The sequence below is a fragment of the Narcine bancroftii genome, chromosome 10, assembly GCF_036971445.1.
Source record: "Narcine bancroftii isolate sNarBan1 chromosome 10, sNarBan1.hap1, whole genome shotgun sequence".
In the NCBI taxonomy this organism is placed as follows: domain Eukaryota; kingdom Metazoa; phylum Chordata; class Chondrichthyes; order Torpediniformes; family Narcinidae; genus Narcine; species Narcine bancroftii.
In genome coordinates this window covers 48,174,669-48,202,181 of record NC_091478.1, presented here as the reverse complement: position 1 = coordinate 48,202,181, position 27,513 = coordinate 48,174,669, and the positions used below count along the sequence as shown (strand labels likewise).

At 42.9% G+C, this 27,513-nt stretch overlaps 2 protein-coding genes across 5 annotated transcripts in view; one reads left to right on the top strand and one right to left on the bottom strand.

The window, feature by feature from the left end:
- Positions 1-4,246, top strand: part of eif4e1c (eukaryotic translation initiation factor 4E family member 1c) — a 37,391-nt gene extending 33,145 nt beyond the window's left edge. For both annotated transcript variants that reach the window (XM_069900892.1, XM_069900891.1), the window contains one exon: positions 2,724-4,246. In XM_069900892.1, the coding sequence (XP_069756993.1) occupies positions 2,724-2,838 (115 nt within the window). In that variant the 3' untranslated portion in view covers positions 2,839-4,246. The remainder of the gene's footprint in view (positions 1-2,723) is intronic.
- Positions 1-27,513, bottom strand: part of slc25a16 (solute carrier family 25 member 16) — a 174,783-nt gene that overhangs the window by 109,808 nt on the left and 37,462 nt on the right. The window contains exon 2 of one of the 3 annotated variants that reach the window (XM_069900882.1): positions 5,586-5,789. The exons of the other annotated variants lie outside the window; for them this stretch is intronic. The gene's annotated coding sequence lies outside the window, so the exon portion shown is untranslated. The remainder of the gene's footprint in view (positions 1-5,585; positions 5,790-27,513) is intronic. 3 annotated transcript variants of the gene reach the window in all.

Here is a 27,513-nt window from a genome sequence, read left to right as displayed (position 1 = left end):
GGAATTGGCTGAGAAGAGCACGTTGCTCCCACCCCCCCTCCCATGGTTGGAGCGGGATTAAACTCCGATCTCACGGCGCTGGGCTCGTCTCCAACAAAAGGAGCGGGAGGCAGGGTCCGCCGCGCACAGAGCGAGGGGGAAGGCATCACCAACGAGACGTTCGGTCCGGCGTCGCCACTGAAGCGCAGACCCAGCGAGGATGGTCCCCAACTCCAGCCGCGTCTGTGTGTCCGGGAGCCGGGCGGGCTGAGTGCGGCGCTCCGATCCCCGGGATTCGGGACTCTGAGATCCCTCCACACCTCCAGCGTCTTCATTTTCACCTTCAGTGTGCATGCGCTGTACTGGCGCGGCGGCCAGCGGGCCAACTCTAATATATATTTAATATGATCTTGCGGGCCAAATAGGCCCGCGGGCCAGAGTTTGACATGTGTGATCTAAACCCTTCCTATCTGTGTATCTATCCAAATTTATTTTAAACTTTGTAACTATTATCTGCCTCTACTACCCCTCAACAGGTAATTCCATATACCTACCACTATCTATGTGGGGAAAAATGTTTCCCTTGAATTCCTTTAAATCTTTCCTTCTCACCTTAACCTATGCCCTCTTTACACTCCATCGCCCCAGAAGACATTCAGTCTATCTATGCTCCTCAATTTTATAAATCAAATAGGTCACCCCTCAGCATCCTTCTCAAAATTTGGATTTTCTCAGTATTTATTTGAACTATCAAAGGTTTTAAAGTGTCACAAAGTTACTAGAATTGGGATAACCGTATTTGATGGTACGTAAGCACACGTTTCCCCTCCCCCAGCTCCCTGCAGTCAGTCCCCACGCTGGTCCCACTTTCTCTTCCCCCCCCCCCCTCACCGGTTGGGGGGGTGGGGTGCGTGTAACGGTGGGGCCTGAGCAGGGCAGTGGGACCAACAACATCATTTTTTAAGATGTTTTCTGCTACAGCTAAGCTGCTCTTGTTTTCTCTTATAAGTTACAGCAGAAAAATATTTTCCTGTTGTCCAAGTTTTATTTCTGCAATACTGTAGCTACATATTTTAATAACATTAAATGCTTACCCGTAAATATACTAAAAAATTCTTAATATTCCATGTTGAAATGGGGTTTTGCATGTCATCAAATACAGTAATATTGGCATGAAAATTGTTTTTTTGTTTTAGGGGATGGGTGGGAAGCTGTGATTAGTGTCTGATTTGGATTGATTCATATTTACTGATGATTTAAAGCTGGATAACAGGAAGAAGCAGAGGTCATGGGATTTCCAATAATCTATTATCTAATTGTTTGGAAATCTTGATGGTTCAGGACCTGCTCACCAGGCAGGTGATGATTACCAAACTCTCGTCTCACATCTGTGTTTACTGAAATATTTAGATGTTACACAGATTTTTAATAAAGTAAATTAAAAGTGTGTAGTGGTATTAATAGAAATAACATCCTGGAATCCAGAAAATCTACCAGACTGGAGCTGCCAGGTTATCAGAGTTTTACTGTGTAAACAAATTAATAGATGATATTATGCAGATGGTACTAAAAACAAAGTACCTGTACAGGTATGCACCCCTTAACGTTCTGTGAAATTGGGTGTTGTGCAATGTGGATGTTGTGCGAACAACATATTGTATACTTAGCAAAGCTATATGGGATTCTGTAGTGTACCTGTAAACTTTTTATTTGTCAGTAGGGATCAACGTGGGGACCAACCCGGGGCTGTGGAGAGAGAGCAGGGCAGCGGGGCTAGGTCTGGGGAGGGAGCAGGGACTGTGTGGGGACTGATACAGGCCTGTGGGGAGAGAGTGGGGTAGTCGGATCAGTTTTCCTATAGCTAGTGATCACTTTTTCGAAATTGCTGCGGACTTGCTTGCGGTAACTGAATATTTATGGGATCATGGGCGTATATGCTGTCAGATGTTGCCTGAACGGATGTTAAGTGGCACATACCTATACTGAATTAATAGCCAGAAAGAACTATAGTATTTGGAGAGCCCCAGATGTCCTTTTACATATATGCAGGCACACAAAGCCATTTAGAAGGCTGCCTAAATGATAGCCTCTATTGGTAGAGGATATGAAAGGCAAGATTAAAAAGACCCTGCAGACTCCTCCTGAGATTGCCTGGAATGGTGTTTAGATCTCTACATAGTGCAATGGAGATTCACCAAATTGTTCTCTGGATGGGATAATGTTTGTGACAGGAGGTTTAAAGCTTCAGCACATCGTGAATGAGGGGAGATCTGATTGAAACAGCTAGGCATTCTAGAACTGGGAGTTGGTCACAATCCAGGAATGCTATCAGAAATGTTTTCATCTCAGAGAGTGCTCGATTACAGCACTGGGAGTTGAATGATCTTTAAATATTAATGGAACTAAGTCCCATGAGGTTAATGCAGAGAAGCAGTATCCAGATAAAACATCATTTCAATTTTAAATGTGCAATGTGAGGGGCAATGATCTTGTATTGTATGGTCAGCCCAAGAGTGAAAAGCATACATAAAATTGAAACATTCTACACAACTGTGTGGGGTGGGGGGTTGGAAATTTGGAAATGCCAAAACATTAATCTAATTTTGGTAAGTAAAATATGTCATCTGAAATTGGCCTTCCCCTGATGATTTAGCTCCCAAATTTTCTTCTACAATATGGCATATTTTGGCTTTCATTGCCTGTTATTACATCATTAATTTTTGTATTTTATAAATGATTTTCAGGCAATTGTACAAAGAACGCTTAGGACTGTCTTTGAAAACTGTTATTGGATACCAGTCACACGATGATACTTCTAGCAAAAGTGGATCTACAACAAAGAATCTATTTTCAGTTTAAGGAACAATCTCAAATACAACAAACTTGATTCATCTAATGTGTTAAAATGATGAAAACTTTGGATCAGTGAATATTAACCTGGAACAAGCAGAAGTGGAGCAAGCCACTTTCTGGGATTATCTTGCTGCTGAGTGGATTTGGTTTCTATTGGCAAATGAAAGGAGAATTCAGAAAGCCTTAACATTGAGTCTTTAGAATTTTTCTCATTTTATAGGTCTCAAATTCAAAATTAATGGATGAACCAACTATACATTTTTCAGTTTTATTGGCATTTCTAACTTATAACCAGCTTAACAAGTTGCCAGCTGCTTGGTGTATATACATTGTTCACTGTATAAAAGGCAAGGTCCAATAAATATTTTCCTAATGTAAGACTCTTGGCATGCTGATACCTATCTGGAATTTGCTTGGTGGAAGTGAAAGCGACAATAGAAAAACAAAATTGTCTGTGATAGAAAGTTGGTATATTTGTCGTTTTTACAAATGGCATGTAATATCTTGAATAAAGCATTCATTAAGGAATGACCATTTGCATGGCAGCAAGTGTAGTCTTATACAGCCACATCAGTATTATTTTACAGAAGGGACATGCTTGCGCTTAGGTGACATTACTTCCCAGACTGTCAATATCTTTACTGAGCTTTGATGGATGGGGAAGTAATTTCACCCCAGCAGGTTAGTGGGCCTGTATGAAAAATGACTGGCTACGCACCTGAGATGGAACTGAATGCACATTGGAAGCCAATGATTAACATTTGTGCCTCTCCCAAAAGTGTCTGTAGGAATGTACTGTTAACTTTTCTGTTTTCTCATTGCAGTTAAATTATTTCAAATACTGGCAAAAGGTACTTTAAGCTATGAGGTTTAGAGTTAAATTCCAAGACTATTGGCTGAAAAATATGGGGGCCAATCCAAATGTCTCTAGGTGACAATGGCCCAACTTTTGCCTTTTTCTCATTAGCCCTCTGCTTGTTTTCCTTTGCCTGGTGCACTTTCTGCTGTTTAAATATGTTTGGAAGGGCTTTGACGACTGATTTCTTTATCCTGCCTATATTTAAAATTGCCAGAAACATTCCCACACAGTTCAATCTGCAGCCCTAATTTTGATCATTATTACATTTTGAGATGAATATGTTTGCATGCAGAACCATCCTTTGGAAAATATTTTCTGAGATATTTAAAATCTAAGAGAATTGTGAAATTAATTTGGAAGTTATAAAAGGATTTTGAACAGTTATCATTTGAGATTCATTGGATTTGTATGGCTTTTCACAGTAGATGAAATAAACATGAGAAATTAGGGATATTGCTGAAGAACAGGAAATTAGATGCTTTTAATATTCTCTGGTGTTTTCTCGTTTGGTATTGTGTGAATTCCGGAACCTGATAATAAATGGCAACATTGGAACTATTTGTGAATTATCTTGCTGTTGCTACCTATTCTAGACTTTTTTTTTAAAGAGGATAATCGAATTTAAATCTTTGTGACTGAATTCCATTTCTATCTGATTTGATTCAACAATTAATGCCTTCCCTAACAGTTTGGAGATTTTCAACTTCCACCCTTCACCATGGCACCCCACCACAGAATGACCTTGCATTGGTACATTTGCCAATGCAGGATGATGAGAGAATGGAAAGATAAGTTGAAATGACATGCAGTTGCACACAGAATGCAGATGCGGCTTTGGTAAGGCCAAAGATAAACTAGAAGAATACGCTTGAGCATCGTGCCACATTGAATCTTCTAATATCAGGTGACCCCTACCCTATTTTCATTTCTCACTCCTTTAGTGAACATTCCACCAAGTTCTCAGTTTCTTTGTTCCTCTTTCTTCCCACTCCTGTGGCCCACCACATCTGTGCCAACTAAACCCATCTATCCACACTTGGTCCACAACCCTTCATTTTCTGTCCAAATGCCTCTTAAACATCACATGAGCTTCCGGGGACCTACCGCTGATTAAAACAAAACTTGCCTCCTAAATCTTTTTAAACTTCCCTTAACTTAAACCTAACCGGGGGTAAAGTATTCCACCCTCTCCACTTCTCATAATTTTATATCCTATCAGGTTGTGCCTCTGACACTCCCGGGGGGGTAAAGAATCCAAGTTTGTTCAACCTTCCTTTTACAGTTAATGCACTTCTAATCCAGGCAACATCCTCATTTAACCTCTTCTGCACTCTCATCCTTCCTGTAATGCAGCAACTTGAACTGCACACAATACGATAATTTCATACAGCTGCAACATTACATGTAGAAGTTTTACTCAACATATAGGGTGGCACGGTTGGCGTGGTTAGCACAATGCCTTAACAGTGCCAGCGATAGTGTCTGCGTGGGTTTTCACTGGGGGCTCTGGTTTCCTCCCACCATTCAAAACGTATTGGGGATGTAAGTAAATTGGGCGGCAAGGACTCATGGGCTGAAATGGCCTGTTACCATGCTGTATGTCTATATTTTTTAAAAAGCACCCCAGACTACTGAAGATAAGCATACTGTATACTGCCTCTAGCACATTATTTACTTGTTGCCAATTTCAGAGAGTTAGGGACTTGCAACCCAAGATCCTTCTGTACATCAGTGCTCTTCAGGACCCTGCCATTTGCTGTTATATTTTCTTCACTTGCCTAGTTTAAACCCTATTTACCATTTCTCCATTCCAAACTGCAGCTCGGCAATGCCACTAAGTTCCATCTTCTCATCACCCATGCATCCATTCACTTGGGTTGCTTCTTTTGTTTACCTTCCTATAGTGTCACTCTGTCCATCATCCCTCTCATCTGGTTGCAGGTTCCACTGTCTCACCCTAATGTAGGACCTTCACCTGAAATGCCCACCATCCCTTTTCCTCCAGATGTATCTTCACCAGCCAAGTTCTCCTTGGAGTTTGTTTTGCTTCAAATTTCCAACATCTGTAGTTTGTCTCCAATCTGCTGTATTGCTTGCTCTAATGAGATGAATAAAGATGTGGAAATCTTAGACTTTGGTGTGTAATGGAAAGGAGTAGCATCTGAATGTTTAAGGTTCAAATGTTTTACTTTAAATTATTGAATGTAAAAAGGAATATAGCAATTTTAAGCGTAGGTACATTCCAAAATTCTTAAATATTTCTACATGATTTTACTTTCAAGTTTCAGCCTATAATGAGCCCAGAGGACCCCAAAACCCAGCAGTGATGGATATTCACCAAGACAATTGGTTACTTAAACAAAGTTGCTTTTAATTATCTTTAAACATGAAAACAGAATCACACTTTAACTTATCATTATTAACTGACTTAACTTAACCCCCTTCTCATTCTAAGGGCACGTGTATGTAATGTATAAGTTTAGAAAAGTTCTTTGATTCAGTCCAATCTCATTTTTCATTCCTCCAAGTTTACCAGTTGCAGGCAATTCTTATACTGTGCACAGAATTTCACATTTATGAAATTCACCAGGTTCTGGTGTTGAAAAGTAAATGGTTACCGCTCAGGAAAGTTCTTTTCGGTTTTCAGAGAGATTTGTTGTTCCTGGACACAAACTGATCCCTTTTAATCAGCCACTTCAGTGTCTTGCCAAAGAAACTTGTCCCATCAGGGTTTTCCAGATGATAACCTCTTTCAGGTTACCACAGAGTACTTTTTTTTCCCACTTATTTCAAGTGAAGCATTATGCAGCCAGTCCTCTCTTGTATGAGGAGCTTGAAGAAAAGGGGGGAAGACTAGAGTAAGTGTGTCCCAAAATGGTGGGGGAATAGACCCCAATATTTCAGGCACTGGTGCCGAGAAGGGTAGGGAAAGATCAAGGGAGAAAGAAAGGATTAGTTGGGGGTATTTTTTATATTTCTCTGAATTGTTAGTACTAGTTTTTAGTCCACTTAGGATTTGTTTGGAGCACAATTGTCTGTGCCAGACATCTACAGAAGACAAATGGGACAGAAGTATCAGAGGAAAAGAAGGAAGGGGGAGAAGACATTGGAAGGGCTCTGGGGTAATGGGATAATACAATTCAGTTTGTAAGTCGTGACATGAATGGGATAAACAGACTGATAAAGAGAGAGTTTTGGCACACCTAAAAAGGATACAGGCAGGCAGTGTTGCTGCAGGATACCCACCTAACAAAGCAAGAACATGTAAAGTTAAAGAGGGGGCGGGTGGGCCAGGTGGCAACATACTTCTATTCCAGGGCCGGGGGAGTGGCTAACTTAATAGGAGGAATGTTTCATTGGTGGTCTGTGGTGTGGTCACTAACCTGGCTGGGAGATTCGTGATAATGCGCTATCAAATATACTCTGAATCATGAACATGAATATTTACTCCCCAAATTTTGATGATGAGAAATTTATACAGGATATATTCTTGAAGGTAACAGAGGGGGTGAGGATGTCTTGATTGGAGGGGACTTCAATTTTTGCCTGGATCCAATCATGGACAAGTCAACAAAGAAAGTAATGAGCTAAGGCGGTGACACTTTCATAAAGTCAACACATTATGAATGAGCTGAATTTAATAATGTCTGGAAACGGCTGAATCCAAGAGAAAGGGATTATTCTTTTTACTCGAGACAACACGATTCCTACAACAGAATTGATTTTTTTTGTCATCAGCCCAGTTGGAGAATAGGATAGTGGAGACTTGAGTATAAGGCCCAACTGCTGTTGGACATGGGGAAAACTGGAATTTTATATCTTTGTTAGAGCTCAGATAGTTGTTCTGTGAGTCGAACTGCCCCTCTACTGATGATAATTTACTAATATGGGTCACACTGAAGGCTTATTTAAGGGGTCAGATAATTGGATATACCAAAGGTATCAAAAAGGGGCACATGAAGGAGATCAACAATTTGGAAAAGGAAATGGCTCAATTGGAAAAAGACTATCAAAAAGCAGGTTTGGAAGAAAAATACGGGAATTTAATGAATAAAAAGTTCTGCAAACATAAGACCTAAAAGTTGATCTTATGAGCTAGAGGAGAGGGCCCATAAAATCTTGTCCTGGTGGGTGGGTGAGGGCTGAAGAGGTCTCAAGAACAATCAATTCTATGGGGGGGGGGGCGAGGAGGCGAGAGCTGAAAACAAAGGTAAAAGATGGCTATGATGAATTATATGACAATAAACATTAATGGAATGCACAACCAAATTAAAAGGAAAAGGCTACTAATGCTACTCAAAAAGGACAGAACAGATTTGTGCAGGAAATGCATCTAACTGAGGCAGAGTAGAGCAAATTGAAGAAAGACTAGGTAGGTTATGTAGTGGCATCATCATATAGTTCAAAAGCTAGGGGAGTAGCTATACTAGTCAATCAAACGTACCAATCAATAGAAAGGAAGAAATAACAGATCCAGCAGGCAGGTATGTAATGATGAAGTGCCAGATATACTCAGAATTTTGGAATTTGCTTAATATTTACGCACCTAATGAACAAGATCAAGAGCTTATACAGGACATCTTCCTAAAGATAGCAGAGACACAGGGAAACATTCTGATGGGGGGGATTTTAACTTCAGCTTGGACCCAGTGTTGGATAAAACCAGAAAGACAATATTCAAAAATAATAAAGTAACCAAATTCACGCTTAAATCAATGCAAGAAATGAAACTAATTGATATATGGAAGAAGCAACATCCAAAAGAGTGAATATTCATATTACAAGACATGTTCAAGGATAGATATGGGCCCAGACCCAAGGAAGAATCAGAAAAACAGAATACAAAGCTAGACTACTTTCCAATCATTTGCCCCTGCTATTAATGAGAGAACTTGAGGATATCCCACCAAAAACATATAGATGGAGGTTAAACCCCATACTGCTAAAAAGACAGGACTTTAGGGAGTATATTGAATGCCAAATTAAAACATTTTGAGATAAACAGTCTGTAAAAGATGTTCATACTATGGGATGCAATGAAGGCCTTCATTAGAGGACAGATAATAAGCTATGTAACCAATGCAAAGAATATAACCAGGATGTAAAGAATATAACCAGGAAGTAGAACAGTTGGAAAGAGAGATAGCAATTACAGAAAAAGAATTAGTGAAAAGGAAAGATATGGAGAAAAAGGCAGATAAAAAAATTATGAAATATTACAAATGTATAAGGTGGAGAAGAACATAATGAAAACAAAACAAAGAAATTATGAATTGTGAGAAAAACTCAAAATATTGGCCTGGCAACTTAAAACAGAAAAAGCTAAAACAAACTGACAAGAAAAGATGATAAACAGATCACATACGACCCAATAGAGATCACTGAAAATTTTAAGGAATTTTACAAACAACTGTACCAAACCTAAAATGCAGGAAAGAACTATAAAATAGATGAGTTTTTAGCTAAAATTGAATTACCACAACTGCAAGTGGAGGACTAAAACAAACTGACAAAGCCTTTTGAAATGGATGAAGTACAGGATATATTACCAAACAACAAAACACCAGGTGAGGATGGATTTCCAATAGAATTTTATAAAGCATTTAAAGATTTATTAATCCCGCCCCTCCTGGAAGTAATGAAGCAGATGGAAGAGACTCAAAATTTACCAGAATCATGTAAGACAGCAATAATTCTAGTAATACCAAAAATGGGGAAGGTCCCATTAACACCAGTGTCATACAGTCCAATATCCTTACTAAATGCAGATTATAAGATAATAGCAAAACTATTAGCAAACTGGTTGACTGACTGTGTACCAAAATTGGTAAAGCAGGACCAAACTAGATTTGTCAAGAAAAGACAAGCAGCAGACGATGTTTGTAAATTTATTAATTTAATCCATGCAGCACAAATGCATAAAAGGCCAATGGTGGCAGTTACGCTAGATGCAGAAAAAGCCTTTGACAGGGTAGAGTGGAACTATTTGTTCAAAGTCCTACAGAAATTTAAACTCCCGGAAAAATATATTAATTGGATCAGGGCATTATATAACGGGCCGTTAGCAAAAGTTGTAGTAAATGGATATGTATTGAATCATTTTAAATTGAGCAGATCAACTAGGCAGGCATTCCCATTGTCCCGCTCATTGTTCGCCTTGGCAATAGAAGCATTGGCGGAGCTGATAAAAAAGGAAAATAAAAGGAATAAAAATAAAGAATACAAAATCAGCCTATTTGCAGACGCCATCATAGTATATTTAACAGAACCAGAGAGATCAATAAAAGAGCTATACGTGAAACTGAAGAAGTATGGAGAAATATCTGGGTACAAGGTTAATAAATAAAAGCAAAGCGATGCCAATGAGTAATATGGATTTTACAGAATTGGTGCAATACAACAATTCACCAGTATTGCATCACATACTTAAAATATGGAAGAAAATATATGTGGAATAAATAATAAATTATCAAATACCAAAAATGCTATTGACAGAAAACCCACTAATTCCTTTTACAATAGATAACTCATTTTTTTTAGAGAATGGGCGAGAAAAGGAATCAAGATAATAGAAAATTGCTTTTTGGGAAATAATTTATTAACATTTGAACAATTTAAAGACAAATATGGAATAACGCATGGTACAATGTTTGAATGTTACCAGTTGAAAGCTTATTTAAAGAACAAATTGGGAAAAAGTTTGAGACTACCAGAAGGAATCAGCTATAAATATCTAATTACAGACACAATGATAACAAAAAAATTATAACAAACGTACATTAAACTGCAATGCAAAGAAGTGGATGAAACAAAGTATAAACCTTATCAAAGCTGGGGAAAAGATCAAAACATGGGAACAGACTATTTATCACCCCTCAGAAATTAAAAGAGTGGGACCCAACAATATTGGATAGATGCTTTGGCTGCACCATTTCATCGGATGCAAGGATCGACAACGAAATAGACAACAGACTCGCCAAGGCAAATAGCGCCTTTGGAAGACTACACAAAAGAGTCTGGAAAAACAACCAACTGAAAAACCTCACAAAGATTAGCGTATACAGAGCCGTTGTCATACCCACACTCCTGTTCGGCTCCGAATCATGGGTCCTCTACCGGCATCACCTACGGCTCCTAGAACGCTTCCACCAGTGTTGTCTCCGCTCCATCCTCAACATTCATTGGAGTGACTTCATCCCTAACATCGAAGTATTCGAGATGGCAGAGGTCGACAGCATCGAATCCACGCTGCTGAAGATCCAGCTGCGCTGGATGGGTCACGTCTCCAGAATGGAGGACCATCGCCTTCCCAAGATCGTGTTATATGGCGAGCTCTCCACTGGCCACCGTGACAGAGGTGCACCAAAGAAAAGGTACAAGGACTGCCGAAAGAAATCTCTTGGTGCCTGCCACATTGACCACCGCCAGTGGGCTGATATCGCCTCAAACCGTGCATCTTGGCGCCTCACAGTTTGGCGGGCAGCAACCTCCTTTGAAGAAGACCGCAGAGCCCACCTCACTGACAAAAGACAAAGGGGGAAAAACTCAACACCCAACCCCAACCAACCAATTTTCCCTTGCAACCGCTGCAACCATGTCTGCCTGTCCCGCATCGGACTTGTCAGCCACAAACGAGCCTGCAGCTGACCTGGACATTACCCCTCCATAAATCTTCGTCCGTGAAGCCAAGCCAAAGAAAAAACAAGAAAATGGAACAACAATACACGCAATTTGAGCATATACAAAAAGTGAAAAACTTCTGGGAAGAACTAAGTCAGATATTAAGCAAAATTTCAAAGAACAACATCAAAAAAAATTTTTTTCTGTTAAATAATATAAGAGTCAAAGAGGTCACATAAAGGTCCAACTCCCAACTAAACATTACATGATGGAAGAGTTGCATTCCCCTGGAGAAAACCATATACAATTTAAGGAGGAAGAATGACATATTTGCTAGAGTGTGGGAATCTTATCTGAAGTATATTGGTATGCAGATATGACTATCCCCCTTTGGGAAAAGGGTACTGAAACAATCCGTCCCAGCAGAGAAATGATTGGGATCAAGGAACTGGGAAGGTGGAGCAGACAACATGCTCTGTTAGACATTTTATTTCTTTTTAATCCTTACCTTTGGTTATTTGGTTACCTTGATGTCTTTTTTCTCTCTCCTCGGTTTCTGGGGGGGATCGTTGACCCCACCAGTTTTTTGTATCTGTATAATTTATATGACTTTATTCTCAGTTGTATTGAGGCAAGGAAGGTGGGGGGGTGGGGGGGGGGATAAAAACAGACTCTATAAATCATATTGATGTTGAAAGAGATTGTATTGTGTGCTTGAATTTGAGTCTGAAAATCAAAAATTAAATATTCAAGAAAAGGTGGTGAATAAGTAAGGAGACAAGAAGTAGAGCATCAGAGTGGAAAAATAAGAAGCAACAACCTCTCAATCAATGTCACCAAAACCAAGGAGATGACTGTAGACTTCAGGAAGGGAAAACCAGAGGCACACAATCCAGTGATCTTGGGGGATTACAGGTGGAGAGGGTGAGCAAATTTAAGTTCCTGGGAATTGCTATCTTGGAGAATCTTTCCTGGACCCAACACACCAATGGCATCATGAAGAAAGCACGTCAACACCTCTACTTCCTCAAGAGTTTGTGTAACTTTGGTATGATATTGGAAACCTTCTACAAATGTATAGTGGAAAGGGCATTACCACCTGATATGGGGGCATCAATACCTCTGAGTGGAAAGCCCTGTAAAAGGTTGTGAACAGAGCCTAGTACATCATAGGCAAAGTTCTCCCCACTATCAAGAAAATCTACTTGGAATGTTGCCATCAGAGAGCAGCAGCAATTATCAAGGATTCACAACACCTAGCACATGTTCTGTTCTCACTGCTGCCATCAGGAAAGAGGTCAAGGTGCCACAAGTCTCGCACCACCAGGTTCAGAAACAGCGGCCACCCATCCACCATCAGACTCCTCAACAACAGGCTTAATCAAATTCATTCAAGAACTCTTACTTTCCACATTACTGCTGTCTTTATTTCCTGTGTTGTCGTTTGTCTGCATTTCTTTCTTGGTTTACATTTTTTTTAATGCATATCTCTTTTTTTCTTGAATACAGTTTCTAGTTACTGATGAATAGAAATTATTCCAGGCCTGGAGGAAAAAGGATCTCAGGGTTGTATGTGATGTCAAATATGAACTCTAACAATAACTTTGAACTTCAATTAGAGTGAGACTACAAAATGTGGAATAAATGAACTTGCACAATCCTTGTGCATGAAATAGGAGGGCTGATGCGAAGATACAGTAAATAATTAAGATTACTGGAAAATTTTGGGTGCTCTGATGGCACCTGGAGTACTATATGTGGCTTTGGTTTCCATTTAAATATGTACTTGCATTGGAGGGATTGCAGGACAAGTTCAGTAGGTATGTCATACATGGGATCTATGCTTTGAAGTTGAGAAAAACAAATATCTTGTTAAAATTCTGAGGGAGTATGATATGATAATATGAGTCAGGAGGAAATCAGGAGAACACGATCCAGTCCTCAGCCGCAGAGAGGGTCAAAAACTTCAAATTCCTAGGTGTCAACATCTCCGAGGAGCCTCCTTGTCAATGCAATCATGAAGAAGGCTCGTCAGCGGCTATACTTTGTGAGGTGTCTGAGGAGATTCGGCATGTCACCAAAGATTCAAACTTCTACAGACGTATCATGGAGAGCATTCTGCCTGGTTGCATCACTGCCTGGTATGGAGGCACCAACTTGCAGGATAAGAATAAACTCCAGAGAATTTGTTAACTTGCCCTGTGATGTCACGGGCACCAGACTTCACTCCATCGAGGACATCTACAAGAGGTGGTGTCTTAGAAAGCAGCCTCTATTCTCAAGCACTTCCACCGCCCAGGTATTGGCCTCTTCACTCTGTTACCATTGGGGGGAGGTGAAAATGTACAGGAGCTTGAAGACAAGCATTCAGCGGCACAAGGACAGCGTCTTCCCTGCTGCCCACATGTTCCTGAACCAAAGACACTGACTTACTTTAGAATTTATGTGCAGTATTTTTACTTATTTTATAAGGTGGTTTATATGAATGTCTGCACTGTGATGACTGAATTTATTGTCAAATATGCTGCAGCCAAACTGGTACCCCATGAGAAAAAGACAATAGGATACATTAAATTAAAAATAGAAAGTACAAAAGATAAGGTGGTGTAATTAGAGAGCAAGTTTACAAGTGGCATTACAATAATGCCTACAGCTCTTCTGTGGTGTCAAAGCTGTCCATAATTAGTCTAACAAGGGAAGGTTCAAGAGCCTGATAGTCATTGGAAAGAAACTTCTAAAGCTGAAGATGCTGCACTTCAACTAGCAAAAGTACCAGGAAGATGAAGTTATGATAAGAGTAATGGGGGTACTTTATGATGTTGCCATCTTGCATGGATGTCTTCAGAGCCTGTGATGCTTTTGGCCATGTTTGCTACCTTCTGTTCCTGGGTAATTGAATTACCAAACCAGGATGTGATGCAACTAGTCAACACTTTCCACTGTGCACCTGTTGAAGTTTGATAGAAAATTCGAAAACCTGCCAAATCTCCTCGGACTTCTTAGAAAGATAAAGTAACCATCCTTTTAAAGAGTGAATCTCCTTCACACCCCTCCATGCACGCAGGTGCACAATTCCTCTTCCTCAAATGGCTTTAGTTGAGTCCTTGAATATTTTTATGGCAGACAAATACATTCTTGATAAGGAACAGGGTGAAGGGTACAAACAAGAGCATAGGAATGCACTTGATTAGCCAAGGCATCAATGGGGAGAAGGCCAGGCATTGGGGCTGAATGGGAAAATAGATTGGCTCGTGATTCAATGGCAGGGTAGACTCGATGGGATGAATAGCCCATTTCTGCTCCTGCCTCTTGGCCTTATGCAAAGTTGAGGTTACAATCAGATCAGATTGAGTAGCTGCATTTTGCTCCCTATTTGGGTGAGATTTGTGTTTAGCATTACTGGTGGGAAATTAATTGGAAAAAGATAGGTGGGCAACATTTAGAAAAAGGTACTAGTTAATCAGGAAAAGTTTTGAATTAAAGGACATAAATCTGACAGTGCATTTCATACAGGCTAATATTGTAGCAAGGATTTCGAATGGCAAGTTTTTGGAGAAAGTAATTTCATTTTTTTGTTACATTATACCTGATACAGTAAGAAAGCTTCTTCCATGGGCAACCTAACACACCGATGCTAGTATTTGTACAGCTTTATAAAGTAGAAAAGATCATAATTACAGGGTATAGACTTAAAATAGGGGAAAAAAGTACAGAGCAGGGGTACCATGTTGCGGGGTTATTCAGGAGCCTGATGCCTGTGGGAAGAATCAGTTTTAAAATGAGTGCACAATTTTACATTCTTAAGCCTCAAAGAGAGGAGAAAGTGTATAGCCAAACATTCAGCACAGAATGGGTACTTTGGCCCACTTTGCACTGACTTTTAAGCACCCTTTTATACCAATCCTCTTTTATTGTCCCCATTTTCCCATCAGCTCCCCAGATTCTCTCTCTCTCACATCGGGCACACAGAACTCACACTGGAGGTAATCACTGTATTCAATTACCAACCTGCATATCTTTGAAATGTGGGAGTAGACTGGAGCATTTGCGGGAAACAATGTATAAACACAGATACACACAAGGATCACTGGAGATGAGAAATCATCAGGGTGAAGCAGGACACGACACTGCCTTGTAATATTAATGGTAGAAATCAAAGTGTATCAACATGTGTGGTTTTGTACCATGGATTCTGAAATGCAGGGGTCTCAGAATGAGAGGCAATGGAGGGATGGTTATTTCTGTCTTTGTCATGTAATACAGCTGATGTAATCTGGAGCAAAAACAATGGCGGTATTGGCTCAGACAACATCAGTGGAGTCTGAAGGATGATCAACATTTCTGGTTAAGACTTGAAACATCCTTTTATCTCTACAAATGCTGCCTAACCCACTGAGTTCTTCCAGATTTTTTTTTCAGGGACTTAAGAGTGTGGTAGGTAATGTTTAAAGAAGGCTCCAGTGTAACTAGTACACTAGTTAAAACAAAACTTGGTCCTGGGGAATTGATGGGGAGGCAGTAGAGGGCATGCTGGTATTAACAACATTATACATAGAGAGGGAGATGGTACAGTGCTGGAACTACTGCTTGGAAAAGAAGCTAGACAAGTGGATGAAGTGCCAGTATGTAATGCTTTGGGGATGTTACAATTAAACTTTGGCTACTGGCAAAGTGCCAGATGATCATCAGAGAGTAAACATGGTAGTGTATTCATTCATCAAGAACAGAAAAGATAAGCCAGGTTCATAAGCCAGGTCACTATCAGTGCAACAAATTTTTTTAAATTGAAGAACAAGATCAATGGATAATTGGAAAGACACAAGTGACATGGATTGTTGATGGGAAATCTTGCTTGTCTAAGCTTTTAAGAGGTCACAAAATATACTGAAGAGGGTATTGAGGTTGATATTAGCCCCTTTCACACTGGCACCTTATCTCAGTAATTGATAACAAATCTACCGGTTAAGAGTCCAGTTGAAAGCCCTTTAATCAGCATGCAGGTGTAATCAGACCTCAACACGAAAGACGCTGTTTACATCGGGTACCGCACAGATGGCAGTCTCTTCAATCTGAGGCGCCTGAAAGCTCTCATACCAAGACACAAGAGCAACTTGTCCGTGAACTACTCTTTGCAGATGATGCCGCTTTAGTTGCCCATTCAGAACCAGCTCTCCAGCGCATGACGTCCTGTTTTGCGGAAACTGCCAAAATGTTTGGCCTGGAAGTCAGCCTGAAGAAAACTGAGGTCCTCCATCAGCCAGCTCCCCACCATAACTACCAGCCCCCCCACATCTCCACCGGGCACACAGAACTCAAAACGGTCAACCAATTTACCTACCTCGGCTGCACCATTTCATCTGATGCAAGGATCGACAACGAGATAGACAACAGACTCGCCAAGGCAAATAGCGCCTTTGGAAGACTACACAAAAGAGTCTGGAAAAACTACCACCTGAAGAAACACATAAAGATCAGCGTGTACAGAGCCGTTGTCATACCCACGCTCCTGTTCAGCTCTGAATCCTCTACCGGCATCACCTACGGCTCCCAAAACGCTTCAATCAACGCTGTCTTCGCTCCATCCTCAACATTCATTGGAATGACTTCATCACCAACAACGAAGTACTCGAGCTGGCAGAGTCCGCAAGCATGGAATCCACGCTGCTGAAGACCCAACTGCACTGGGTGGGTCACGTCTCCAGAATGGAGGACCATCGCCTTCCAAAGATTGTGTTATATGGCGAGCTCTCCACTGGCCACTGAGATAGAGGTGCACCAAAGAAAAGGTATAAGGACTGCTTAAAGAAATCTCTTGGTGCCTGCCACATTGACCACTGCCAGTGGGCTGATATTGCCTCCAACCGTGCATCTTGGCACCTCACAGTTCGGCGGGCAGCAACCTCCTTTGAAGAAGACTGCAGAGCCTACCTCACTGACAAAACACAAAGGAGGAAAAACCCAACACCCAACCCCAACCAACCAATTTTCCCTTGCAACCGCTGCAACCGTGCCTGCCTGTCCCGCATCGGACTTGTCAGTCACCAATGAGCCTGCAGCAGACGTGGACATACCCCTGCATAAATCTTCGTCTATGAAGCCAAGCCAAAGAAGAAGGTGTCATCAGATGCTGGAGATGATACTATCTAGGTAGGTATTATAATCCCCAGTTTGATGACACTTGCGGTCGATTAGCCCAGTGTGAAAGGGACAATTGATAATACAGACTTAAATAAGGCCTTTGACAAGATCTCCCATGTGGAATGCTATTCTGAAAGGGATCAAGGGCAATCTGAATCCATAGTTGCTTTGTTATTAACAGGCTGAGGGTGATCATGGAGGACATTTGGCAATATAGATTAAATACTCTTGTCAGAGCTAGTCATTACCTGACAGATAATTATTTTGTGCCACATCAGCTGGGTGTTACGAGCCCAGGGGACCCCAAAACCCAGCAGCAATAGATATTCACTAAGACAAATGGTTACTTAAACAAAAGTTTCTTTTAATTATCTTTAAACATGAAAACAGAATCACACTTTAACTTATCACTTATGACTTAACTAACCTAACTTAACCCCCTTCTAATTCTAAGTGCACGTGTATGTAATATGTGTGTTTAAGTTTAGAAAAATTATTTGATTCAGTCCGATCTCACTTTTCATTCCTCCAAGTTTACCGTTTGCAGGAAATTCTTATACTATGCACAGAATTTAACATTTAGAAAGTTTACCAGGCTTTGATGCTTGAAAGGTAAATGTTACCACTCAGGAAAGTTCTTGTCAGCTTTCAGAGAGAGATTTGTTGTTGCAGGACAGCCACAACTGATTTACTTCCATCAGCCACTTCAGTGTCTTGCTGACAAAACTTGCCCCCTCAGGGTTCTCCAGATAATAACCTCTTTCTTTCAGGTCACCACAGAGTTTTTTTTTTCTCTTATTCCAAGTGAAACATTAGACAGTTAGTCCTCTTACATGAACTACAAGGGCTTTGATCAGGCTGAACTAAGCAGTCATAACCCATCTTCCAAAATGGGGTTTTCCACAAGCTTGCCAGTTTGTCCTGTTCCAATTCTAGTTGCTGCTGCTGACTGTAAAACTGTACAACTGATCTCTCTCTCTCTCTCTCTCTCTCTCTCTCTCACACACACACACACACACACACACACACACACACACACACACACACATAGAGAAAAACCTGTTTTACTCTCTCTGCTTGCAAAACCACATGACCCTCTTAGAACAGCAAGTTCCCTCCAGACTGTCTGCGGCTCCAACAAGCTCTTTCATCTGTTGACTTTTTGTAAACAACAATCCATTAGTGAAGTCTCTTGGGCACTCTCCAAAGCTTTTGCAAAGGCTCTGAGGCCTCGACATGTCTAGCATTATCAGAGCTCCAGTATTCTAAATAAGATTTGTTTTAAATTGTTTGTATATGTCCTGCACTTACAAGCCCTGCCCAATTTATCTCCCAAAAACATATCTATATTCTGTCACATGTGGTTCTGATAATAATTGAGACAGCCATATACATTACATTGTAGCATACGTAAATGTGGAGAAGAACGACACACACACCAAAGGCTTGTAAAACGAGACTGGTTTACAACTCTGGCCATCGCGCTTATATGGGCCCCAGGCGCTGACATCAGGGTTCCACCTCATTGAAGCGCTGGCTGGAATTGACCAGTGTTCCCACCAGAGTTCCCCATCTTTCCACTGTGCAGGAAGTCACCTGGGACGACACCCGGTGTCATACTTAGGTCCATTTTGTGGGCCGGTCCACATCTCCATGTACAGGCCACTACACAATGCTCCCCCCGCTCCCCCAGAACCAGTGATCAGGCCATTGTCTGTTGTCTTGGGCAGTCTGCCCCTGCATCGCAGGGAAGGAGTGGAGACTGGTTCATGACAGTCTAGAAATGCAGGTTTCAGGGAGTTGATGGTAAAAGTTGAGGATGAAGATGGAGCCATTGTCCCTGATGACCCTGTAGGGCCCCTTGTAAGGTCTTTGTAGAGGCGGCTATTGTGTGCCCCTTCTCACAAATACATACTGACGTCTTTAAGTCCCTGGGGATATTATGCCTGGCCAGGGAGCCCAGTTTTCACTACAAGTTCTCGAGGATTGCCATGGGGTCTTCCAGGCATTTATCAGGGGCCAGGCATTGAAGTCCTCTTGCTGCGAGGTACAGTTCATCCACAAAGTTGGGACTCTTGAGCTGGGCCATCAAAGCTGCCTTCAAGTATCTGTAAAACTACTCCACCAACCCATTGGCCTGAGGGTGATATGCTATGGTTGGTGGAGCTGTGTCCCCAGGAAATTAGCCAGTGCTGCTCAGAGGTGAATTGTTCCACCCTGGTTAGGTGCTCTGGAACCCCGAATCTGGACACTCGTGTCGATGAGTGTCCTAGTGCAGGTTTCTGTGGTGGTATCAGCCAGCGGGACTGCCACAGGCCACTTCGTGGAGAGATCAACCATGGTCAAGAGGTATCTTGCCCCACAGGAAACTGGTAGCGGCTCCACTACGTTAACATGTACATGGCTGAACCTGCACCATGCTGGTTCGAAGATTGGTGTGGGCACCCTCATGTGAACCTGCTCTTTGGAGGACTGGCAGTAGTGCAGGTTTTGGCCCACTAGCTGACCTGCTTATGGAGGCCAAGCCAGACAAACCTGCTTGCCACCATTTTGACCATGATTCGGATTGCGGGGTGCGCCAGGTTGTGGATAGTGTTGAAAACCTGGTGCCTCCATACAGCCAGGACAATGGGGTAGGGGCTGCCAGTAGAGATGCCACACAGCCATGACAGGTCACCTGGGCTGACGAGGAAGTCTTCTACCCTGAGGCCGGAGATGGCTGTCCTGTATACGTAGATCTCAGGGTCCTGCTGTTGCGTTTTGGCGAGAACCAATTAATTGACTTCCTGGGACTGGGCATGGACTAATTCAATTGCAGGGCGTGACAGGGCATTGGCTACCATGTTGCTTTTCCCCACAATGTGCTGTATGTCCGTGTTAAATCAGACACACAGGACAAGTGTCTCTTTGTTGGGCTGACCAAGGTGAAGGTCAGCAGTTTGTGATCAGTGAAGACCTTGAATTGCTGGCCTTCCAAATAGTAATGGAAATGTCTTACTGCCAGGTACAGTGCCAATAGATTTCAGTCAAAAGCACTCTATTTGAGCTCTGGAGGGCAGAGGTGCCTGCTGAAAAAGGCCTGGGGTTGCCTTCAATGAGCTGTTCCAGTATGCCCCCTACTGCTGGACTGGAGGCATCGACAGTCAGGGCAGTAGGTGTCTCCAGTCTGGGATGGATCAGGAGGGTGGCATTGGACAGCCAGTCTTTGACATTCTGGAACGCCCTGCAAGACTCATTGTCCCAGGTAATGTCTATTGACTTGCCCACCATTAGCGCATGATGCTGGCCACTGCCAGTATGAACCTGTGGTAATACCGCATATCAGTGAATTCCTGTAGCCCTTTTACAGTGTGTGGCTTAGCAAAGTGCCGGACCACCTCAACCTTCTCAGGGAGAGGTGTAGCCCTGAGTCTGTTTATCGTGTGGTGTCCAGGTTGAATTGGCACTTTGTGGGGTTAATTGTCACCCCAAACTCATTTAACTGGGTGCACAATTGTTTCAGGTTCTTTGTGACTGACGATGAGGATATCGTCCAAATAGATGAATACAAATGGGAGGTCCCAGCCCACTATGTCTATCAGCTGTTGAAAAGTTTGTACCACATTCTTTAGACTGAAGGGTATGTGGAGAAATTCAAACAAGCCAAGGGGGGTTATAATCATGGTCTTGGGGACATCCTGGGGGTGAACTGGGATTTGGAAATACCCCGAGATGAGGTCCATTTTGGAGAACACCTGTGCCCTGTGCAGGGTGGCGGTAAAATCTTGGATGTGGGGCACGGGATACTTGTTGGGCATAGTGGCCTCATTGAGGAGGTGGTAGTTGCCACATGGTCTCCAAACCCCCGCTGATTTGGGCAACATGTGGAGGGGTGAGGCCAGGGACTGTCGGAGCATTGCACAATCCTCAGCTCCTCCATTTTCTTGAATTCCTCCACCAGGCTGCTCTTTTTTGGAGGGAGTCGGTGCAGCACCCTGGTGTGGAGCAGGGGGCCCTCCATAAAAATGTGGTGCCTTACCCAAAGCTTTGGCTCAACTGCAGAGAACTCTGGTGCCACTATTGAGGGAAACTCCACCAGGATGCAGGTGAATTCATTATCCAAAAGTGTTATAGTGTCCATGAGGGAGGCGGGTAGCTTGGCTTCTCCCCAGAGGCAGAGTTGAAAAGTTCTGGTGTGAACCAAGCACCATCCCTTAAGGTCAACAAGCAAACAGTGGGCCTGAAGGAAGTTGGTTCCCAGGAATGGTTGTGCCTCTTCCGCAAGGGTGAAGGTCCATGTAAAGCAGCTGTTGCTGAACCGAAGGGGGATGATGTGGGTCCCAAAAGGCTGAATGGAGGAGCTGTTGGCTGCCTTCCATGCTGAACCCTGCTTGCTGTTGCGGGTGTCGAGGCCTGCAGGGGGTAGGATGTTTATCTCGGTGCCAACGTCGACCAGGAAACACCTGTCTGACAAGGAGTCCTAGACATAGCAGCACTATCACTTGGGCCAACTGCCACAGCCATCAACAGCAGTTGGCCAGGGCATTTCCCAGAAACCCATGGGGTGGGAGGCACTGACAGGCCTCCACACCCCACTGCTGATGATAGTTGCAGAGCTGTCCTCAGGTATTAACTTACCTCTCCGCTGGTCTTGGTCTCGCAGGCAGCTATTTCTGGGGCTTGCTAATGTAGTCTACAATGGTGTTGGTGTCCTTCTTTTCTCTCCAGAGCATATCCACCAGGCCACAACCCTCTGAGGGTCACTTAAGTCCTCATCCATGAGCAAGAGTCGGATATGCTCAGGCAGCTGCTCCAGAAAGATCTGCTGAAAAAGCAGGCAAGGCTGTGGCCCTCAGTTACAGTTACAGTGAGCATCCCTGTCCCCAATCCATCCATATGCAGCAATCAGGTGGTGCACTCGCACCAGGGAGAGCCCAAAAGTGTGGGTTAACATCTACGGCCCTTGTCGCTCTACCCTAATCGAGGGCGCTCATAACATAGAAGTAGTGGGTGTTGGTAGGGCAATGTGTCGAAGCTGGAACTGAGGCTTGGCCTGTTCGAATCACATGTGTGGCTGCAACACCCAAAACATTGGGAGCCTGAGAGAGACCACATGGGTGGTTGCTGGCTCCACTTGATCTGTCATCTTCAGATCCAACTGCCGGTTGGACCTGTCGAGGTCACCAATGAGGTGTTCCCAGAACGCAAGCATGGAGAAGAACGATACACACACCAAAGCCTTGGAAAATGAGACTGGTTTATTGCTCTGGCCGTCACCCTTATAGAGACTCCAGGTGCTGATGTCAGGACCCAGCGTCATCAGAGAGCCAGCCTGGAATTGAATGGCATTCACAGCAAAGTTCCCCATTTTCTTGCCATGCGGAAAGTCATCTGGGATGACAGCAGTGTCACTCCTAGGTCCACGTGATCGCTGCATTCATCGGCCATTTTGTGGATCGGTCTGCATCTCTGTGCGTGGGCTGCTACACCCTCACCCACATCTCTATTTCCTGCACATCTGCCCTGGCCTCTTTTATCACCTCTCTTGGTACCTCAGATTTCAGATTTATTGTCAGATTACATATACGATATCACATACAACACTGTGATTCGTTTTTTCTCGTGCAAAAAAATAAACTGTACACAGTGTAAACATGTAAACAAATAAAAGAACTGTAAACATATAATGAATGTAAACAAACTGACTGTGCAAACAGGGTGAACAAAGAATATCAATAAAGTACACAAGTAAGAGTCCTTAAACTAGTCCCTTATTGAGTTTGTTGGTGAGGAATCTGATAGTAGAGGGGTAGCAGCTGTTTCTGAACCTAATGGTACGAGTCTTGATGGCAGCAGCAAGAAAAGACCATGTGCGAGGTGGATAGCATCTTTGATGATTGTTGCTGCTTTCCGACAGCAGCGTTCCCTGTAAATGTACTCAATAGTGGAGAGGGTTTTGCCTGTGATGTCCTGGGCTGTGTCTATTTACTTTTTTGGAAGGATTTATGCTTGGGGGCATTGGTGTTCCCATTGTAGTCTATGATGCAACTGATCAACACACTTTCAACCACACATCTGTAGAAATTTGCCAGGGTTTCTGATGTCATATCAAACCTCCACAAACTCCTGAGGAAGTAGAGGGGCTGATGTGCTTTCTTCATGATGCCACTGGTGTGTTGGGTCCAGTAAAGATCCTCTGAGATAATAGCTCCAAAGAACCTAAATGTGCTCACCCTCTCCACCTCTGATACCCCCATGATCAATGGATTGTATGAATTCCTGAATTCAACAATCAGCTCCTACCCATGTGACTGCAGAGTGCTACACTTGCACCTCCATGTTCTCCCTCACCAGCATTCGGGGCCCCAAAGCGTCCTTCCAAAGTAAATCGACACTACGTCTGAGAATCTGTAAGGGCAATTTCCTGCAAACAGTGCTCCCGATGCAGCTTTACATCAGGAGACTGGACATAAATTGGAGGTTGCGACTGGACATAGATTGGATGGTCGCTTCATTGCTGCAACACCAAGAACTCCCAGTGGCCATCCACTGTAATTCGCCATCATGTTGAACTCTTCTTCTGTCAGCTCCATCTCCGTGCTTACTTCCACAACCATGGCTCTCCACCCCCAACTACAAATCCTTCTTTTGCTCTAAAATATCTGCCTCCGCCTGGACACCTTGTTCTGGTCTTCTTCTGTCGTGGTTTGTTGAATGCAAAGAATGACCAGGAGACGCAGAAGATTCTTCAAGAAGTTTTAAACTTTTATTTGCAAACTAAAGCTGTGGCAGCCAGAAAGCTGGTCACTGACTGCTCACTGGACAAAGTACATAGCCTCTTTAAATATTTTATTCCTGACATAAATACATTTCTGAAATTAATCATTCATAACCACATATCTCAGCAGCATGACATCCCTTATCTTCCAATTATTTTCCACCCATTAATCTATCTTGTTTTGAACCATGTGTTTCATCATGTCCTGCCACCTGCAACCTTATCTTTTACTCATTCACTGTGGCACAGTGTAGTAAAAACTTTTGTAACATATGAGTATATCGTTATTTTGTAGCATATTGTTTATAATGTAGTAAATATAATGATGAATACATAGAAAATTGTTACATTGTAATGAATTAATAAATACATAATAAATAGTACATAGTTCATGTAGTTTATTTTCCATACTTCCTGCTCTGCACCTTCATATTTCCAACAGCTGCCGTGACATCAACTGTACCAATTTCACTACTCCCCTCACTCATTCCAATCTCACTTCCTTGGAACGCCTGGCCCTCTGCTCTCTCCGCACCAATTCAAAACCTCATCATCAAATCTGCAGACAAGGGCAGTGCTGTTGTGGTCTAGTGCACTGACCTCTATCTGGCCGAAGCCAGACGACAACTCTCAGACACTTCTTCTTACTTACCCCTCCAACAGGACTCCACCAAAACTCATCAAACCACTGTACCACGCACCATCTCAGAACTCATCACTCCCAGTCACCTCCCTGGCACGGTCTCCAACCTTATTGTTTTCCAACCCCATACCACCCATTTCTACCTCCTACCCAAGATCCACAAACCCAATTGTCCTGGCAGACACCCATCATGTCCGCGTGATCCTGCCCCACCAAATTGGTCTCCACTTACATTAACTATGTTTTGTTCTCCCGGTTCAGTCCCTCCCCACCTATATCCGGGATACTTTACATCCCCTCCATTACTTCAACAACTTCCAGTTCCATGAACTCCATTGCTTCATATTTACCATGGATATCCAATCCCTATACACCTCTATATTGAAGGCCTCAATGACTTAGTTTCTTTCTGGACAATAGTCCCAACCAGTTCGCCTCCACCACCACCCTCCTCCGACTGGCAGAACTTGTCCTCAGTCTCAATAATTTCTCTTTTGACTCATTGCACTTTCTCCAGGTTAAAGGAGTAGCTATGGGTATCCACATGGGCCCTGGCTATGTCTGACTTTTTGTTGGCTATGTGGAGCAATCCATGATACAAGCCTACACAGGCAAGGGCCCTCAACTCTTCCTCTGCTACATCAATGTCTATATTGGTGCTGGCTCATGTACCCATGATGAGCTCGTTGACCATCCACTTTGCTGTCAACTTCTACCCTGACCTCATATTCTCTTGGTCCATCTCTAGCAACACCCTCCCTTTCCTTGATCTCTGTCTCCATCTCAAGAGATCTTCTCTAACCCATCAACTCCCACAGCTACCTCTTCCTACCCTGTCCCCTGTGAGGATTCCATTCCATTCTCTCAATTCCTCCATCTCCATCGCATCTGGACCAAGGATGAGGTATTCCATACCTGATCATCAGAGATGCCCTCCTTCAAACCATGTGGCTTCCCCTCTACCACCATCAACTTGTCCCTCACCCATATTCCCTCCATTTCCCGTACATCTGCTCTGGTCCTGTCCCCATGTGCAACAGAACAGGATTCCTCTTGTCCTCACCTACTACCCCACCAGCCTTCTTAGCCAACACATCCTATTCCATCATTTCTACTACCTATCATGTGATCCCACTACTAGACACATATTCCCCTCACCTCCCCTCTCCACCTACTGCAGGTACCTCTCCCTCCATGACTCCCTTCTCCAAGCCGCCCTCCCCACCAATCATCATCTTAGGACCTACCCCTAAGCAGGAGATGCTCCATTTGTGCTCATACCTCCTCAGCAGCCCACAGCGGCCTTCCTGGACCTGGTACTACTATAACTCTTTAAGTAAGGCACCATGAACAATTTTGAATCAGAAAGAGATGGACGGTAGAGCACCATGAGATAAATGCTGTAGTATGGAAATCACCAAGAAACAATAAACCTTCTAGAAGAAGCTGCAAAGTTGTGCAGCCTCGATTGTTGCGAAGAGCGAGCCTCTGTTTTCGGAATGAAGCATCCAGTCTTTGGCGTTGGTGTGGAGACCGAGACTCTGTTGTGAGGACGAGGCCTCCAATCTTCGGCATCGCTTGTTGCTTGTGGCTGTGGAAGGTGTGCCGTGGTGTCCTGAGCAGCGATGTCATGTGCCTGGTTCAGAGTCCTGGAGGCAATGTCAACTTGGATAATGGAACCCCGAGGTGGATGGTGTCGAAGGTTTTGGGCTACTATGTGGCAGTTTCTTCATTTAGCTATTGACTATTACAATCTAAAGTCTAGTAGAATTCCTGCAAGCCTGGTCCAAGATAGTGGCACAGCAGCATCCCGCTGTGGCCTATTTGGTCCTAGTTGTGGATTTTTTTACTCAAGCTAAAGAGACTTTTAATATTGTAGATTGTTTCTACTCTGCCTATGGTGTAGTTTTTTTGTTAATTACTGTATTGTTGCACTTCTTAAAATTCACTTTATATAGCTTTGTCTTGCATAGAAATATTGTGTGTCAAATGTTGTTTTGTGTAGTCTCATGTCGTTTAAATGTCGCACCATGTTTTTTTTGGAGGAACTGTGTCTTATTTTTTAACTGCAGTTTTAAAATGTCAAATAAATGCAAACTTGAACCATTCGGGGCTCCAAACAGTCCTTCCAAGTGAATCTGCAGAGGTCATCCAGTGCTCCTGTTGTGGTCTCCTCTACATCAGAGAGACTGGACGCAGACTGGGAGATCACCTTGTTCAGCACCTCAGCTCTGTCTGCCGCAATTGCATGGTTCTCCCAGTGGCCACCCATTCACTTGCCAACATGTCTGTCCATGGTTTCATGTACTGGCAGATTGAGACTACCCGTAAATTGGTAGCAACAACACCTCATCTTCTGACTGGCCACCCTCCAACTGGATGGTTTTCGTTAAACCCCCACCACCCCCTTATTCCTTGTTATCTTTCCATTCCCTGTCTTCTTTCGCACAGACATGATAAATTCTACCTAATCCCTTATCATATCCAATGAACACCTTTTGTTGGTCTGGATTACTCCCCCATTGTTTGAATTCTGAGGCTTTCTGATTTTTCCTTGATTTATTCTTTGGAGCGTAGAAGGTTGAGAGGGGATTTGATAGAAGTATTTAAGATTATGAAAGGGATAGACAGAGTGGATGTGGATAGACTATTTCCGTTAAGAGG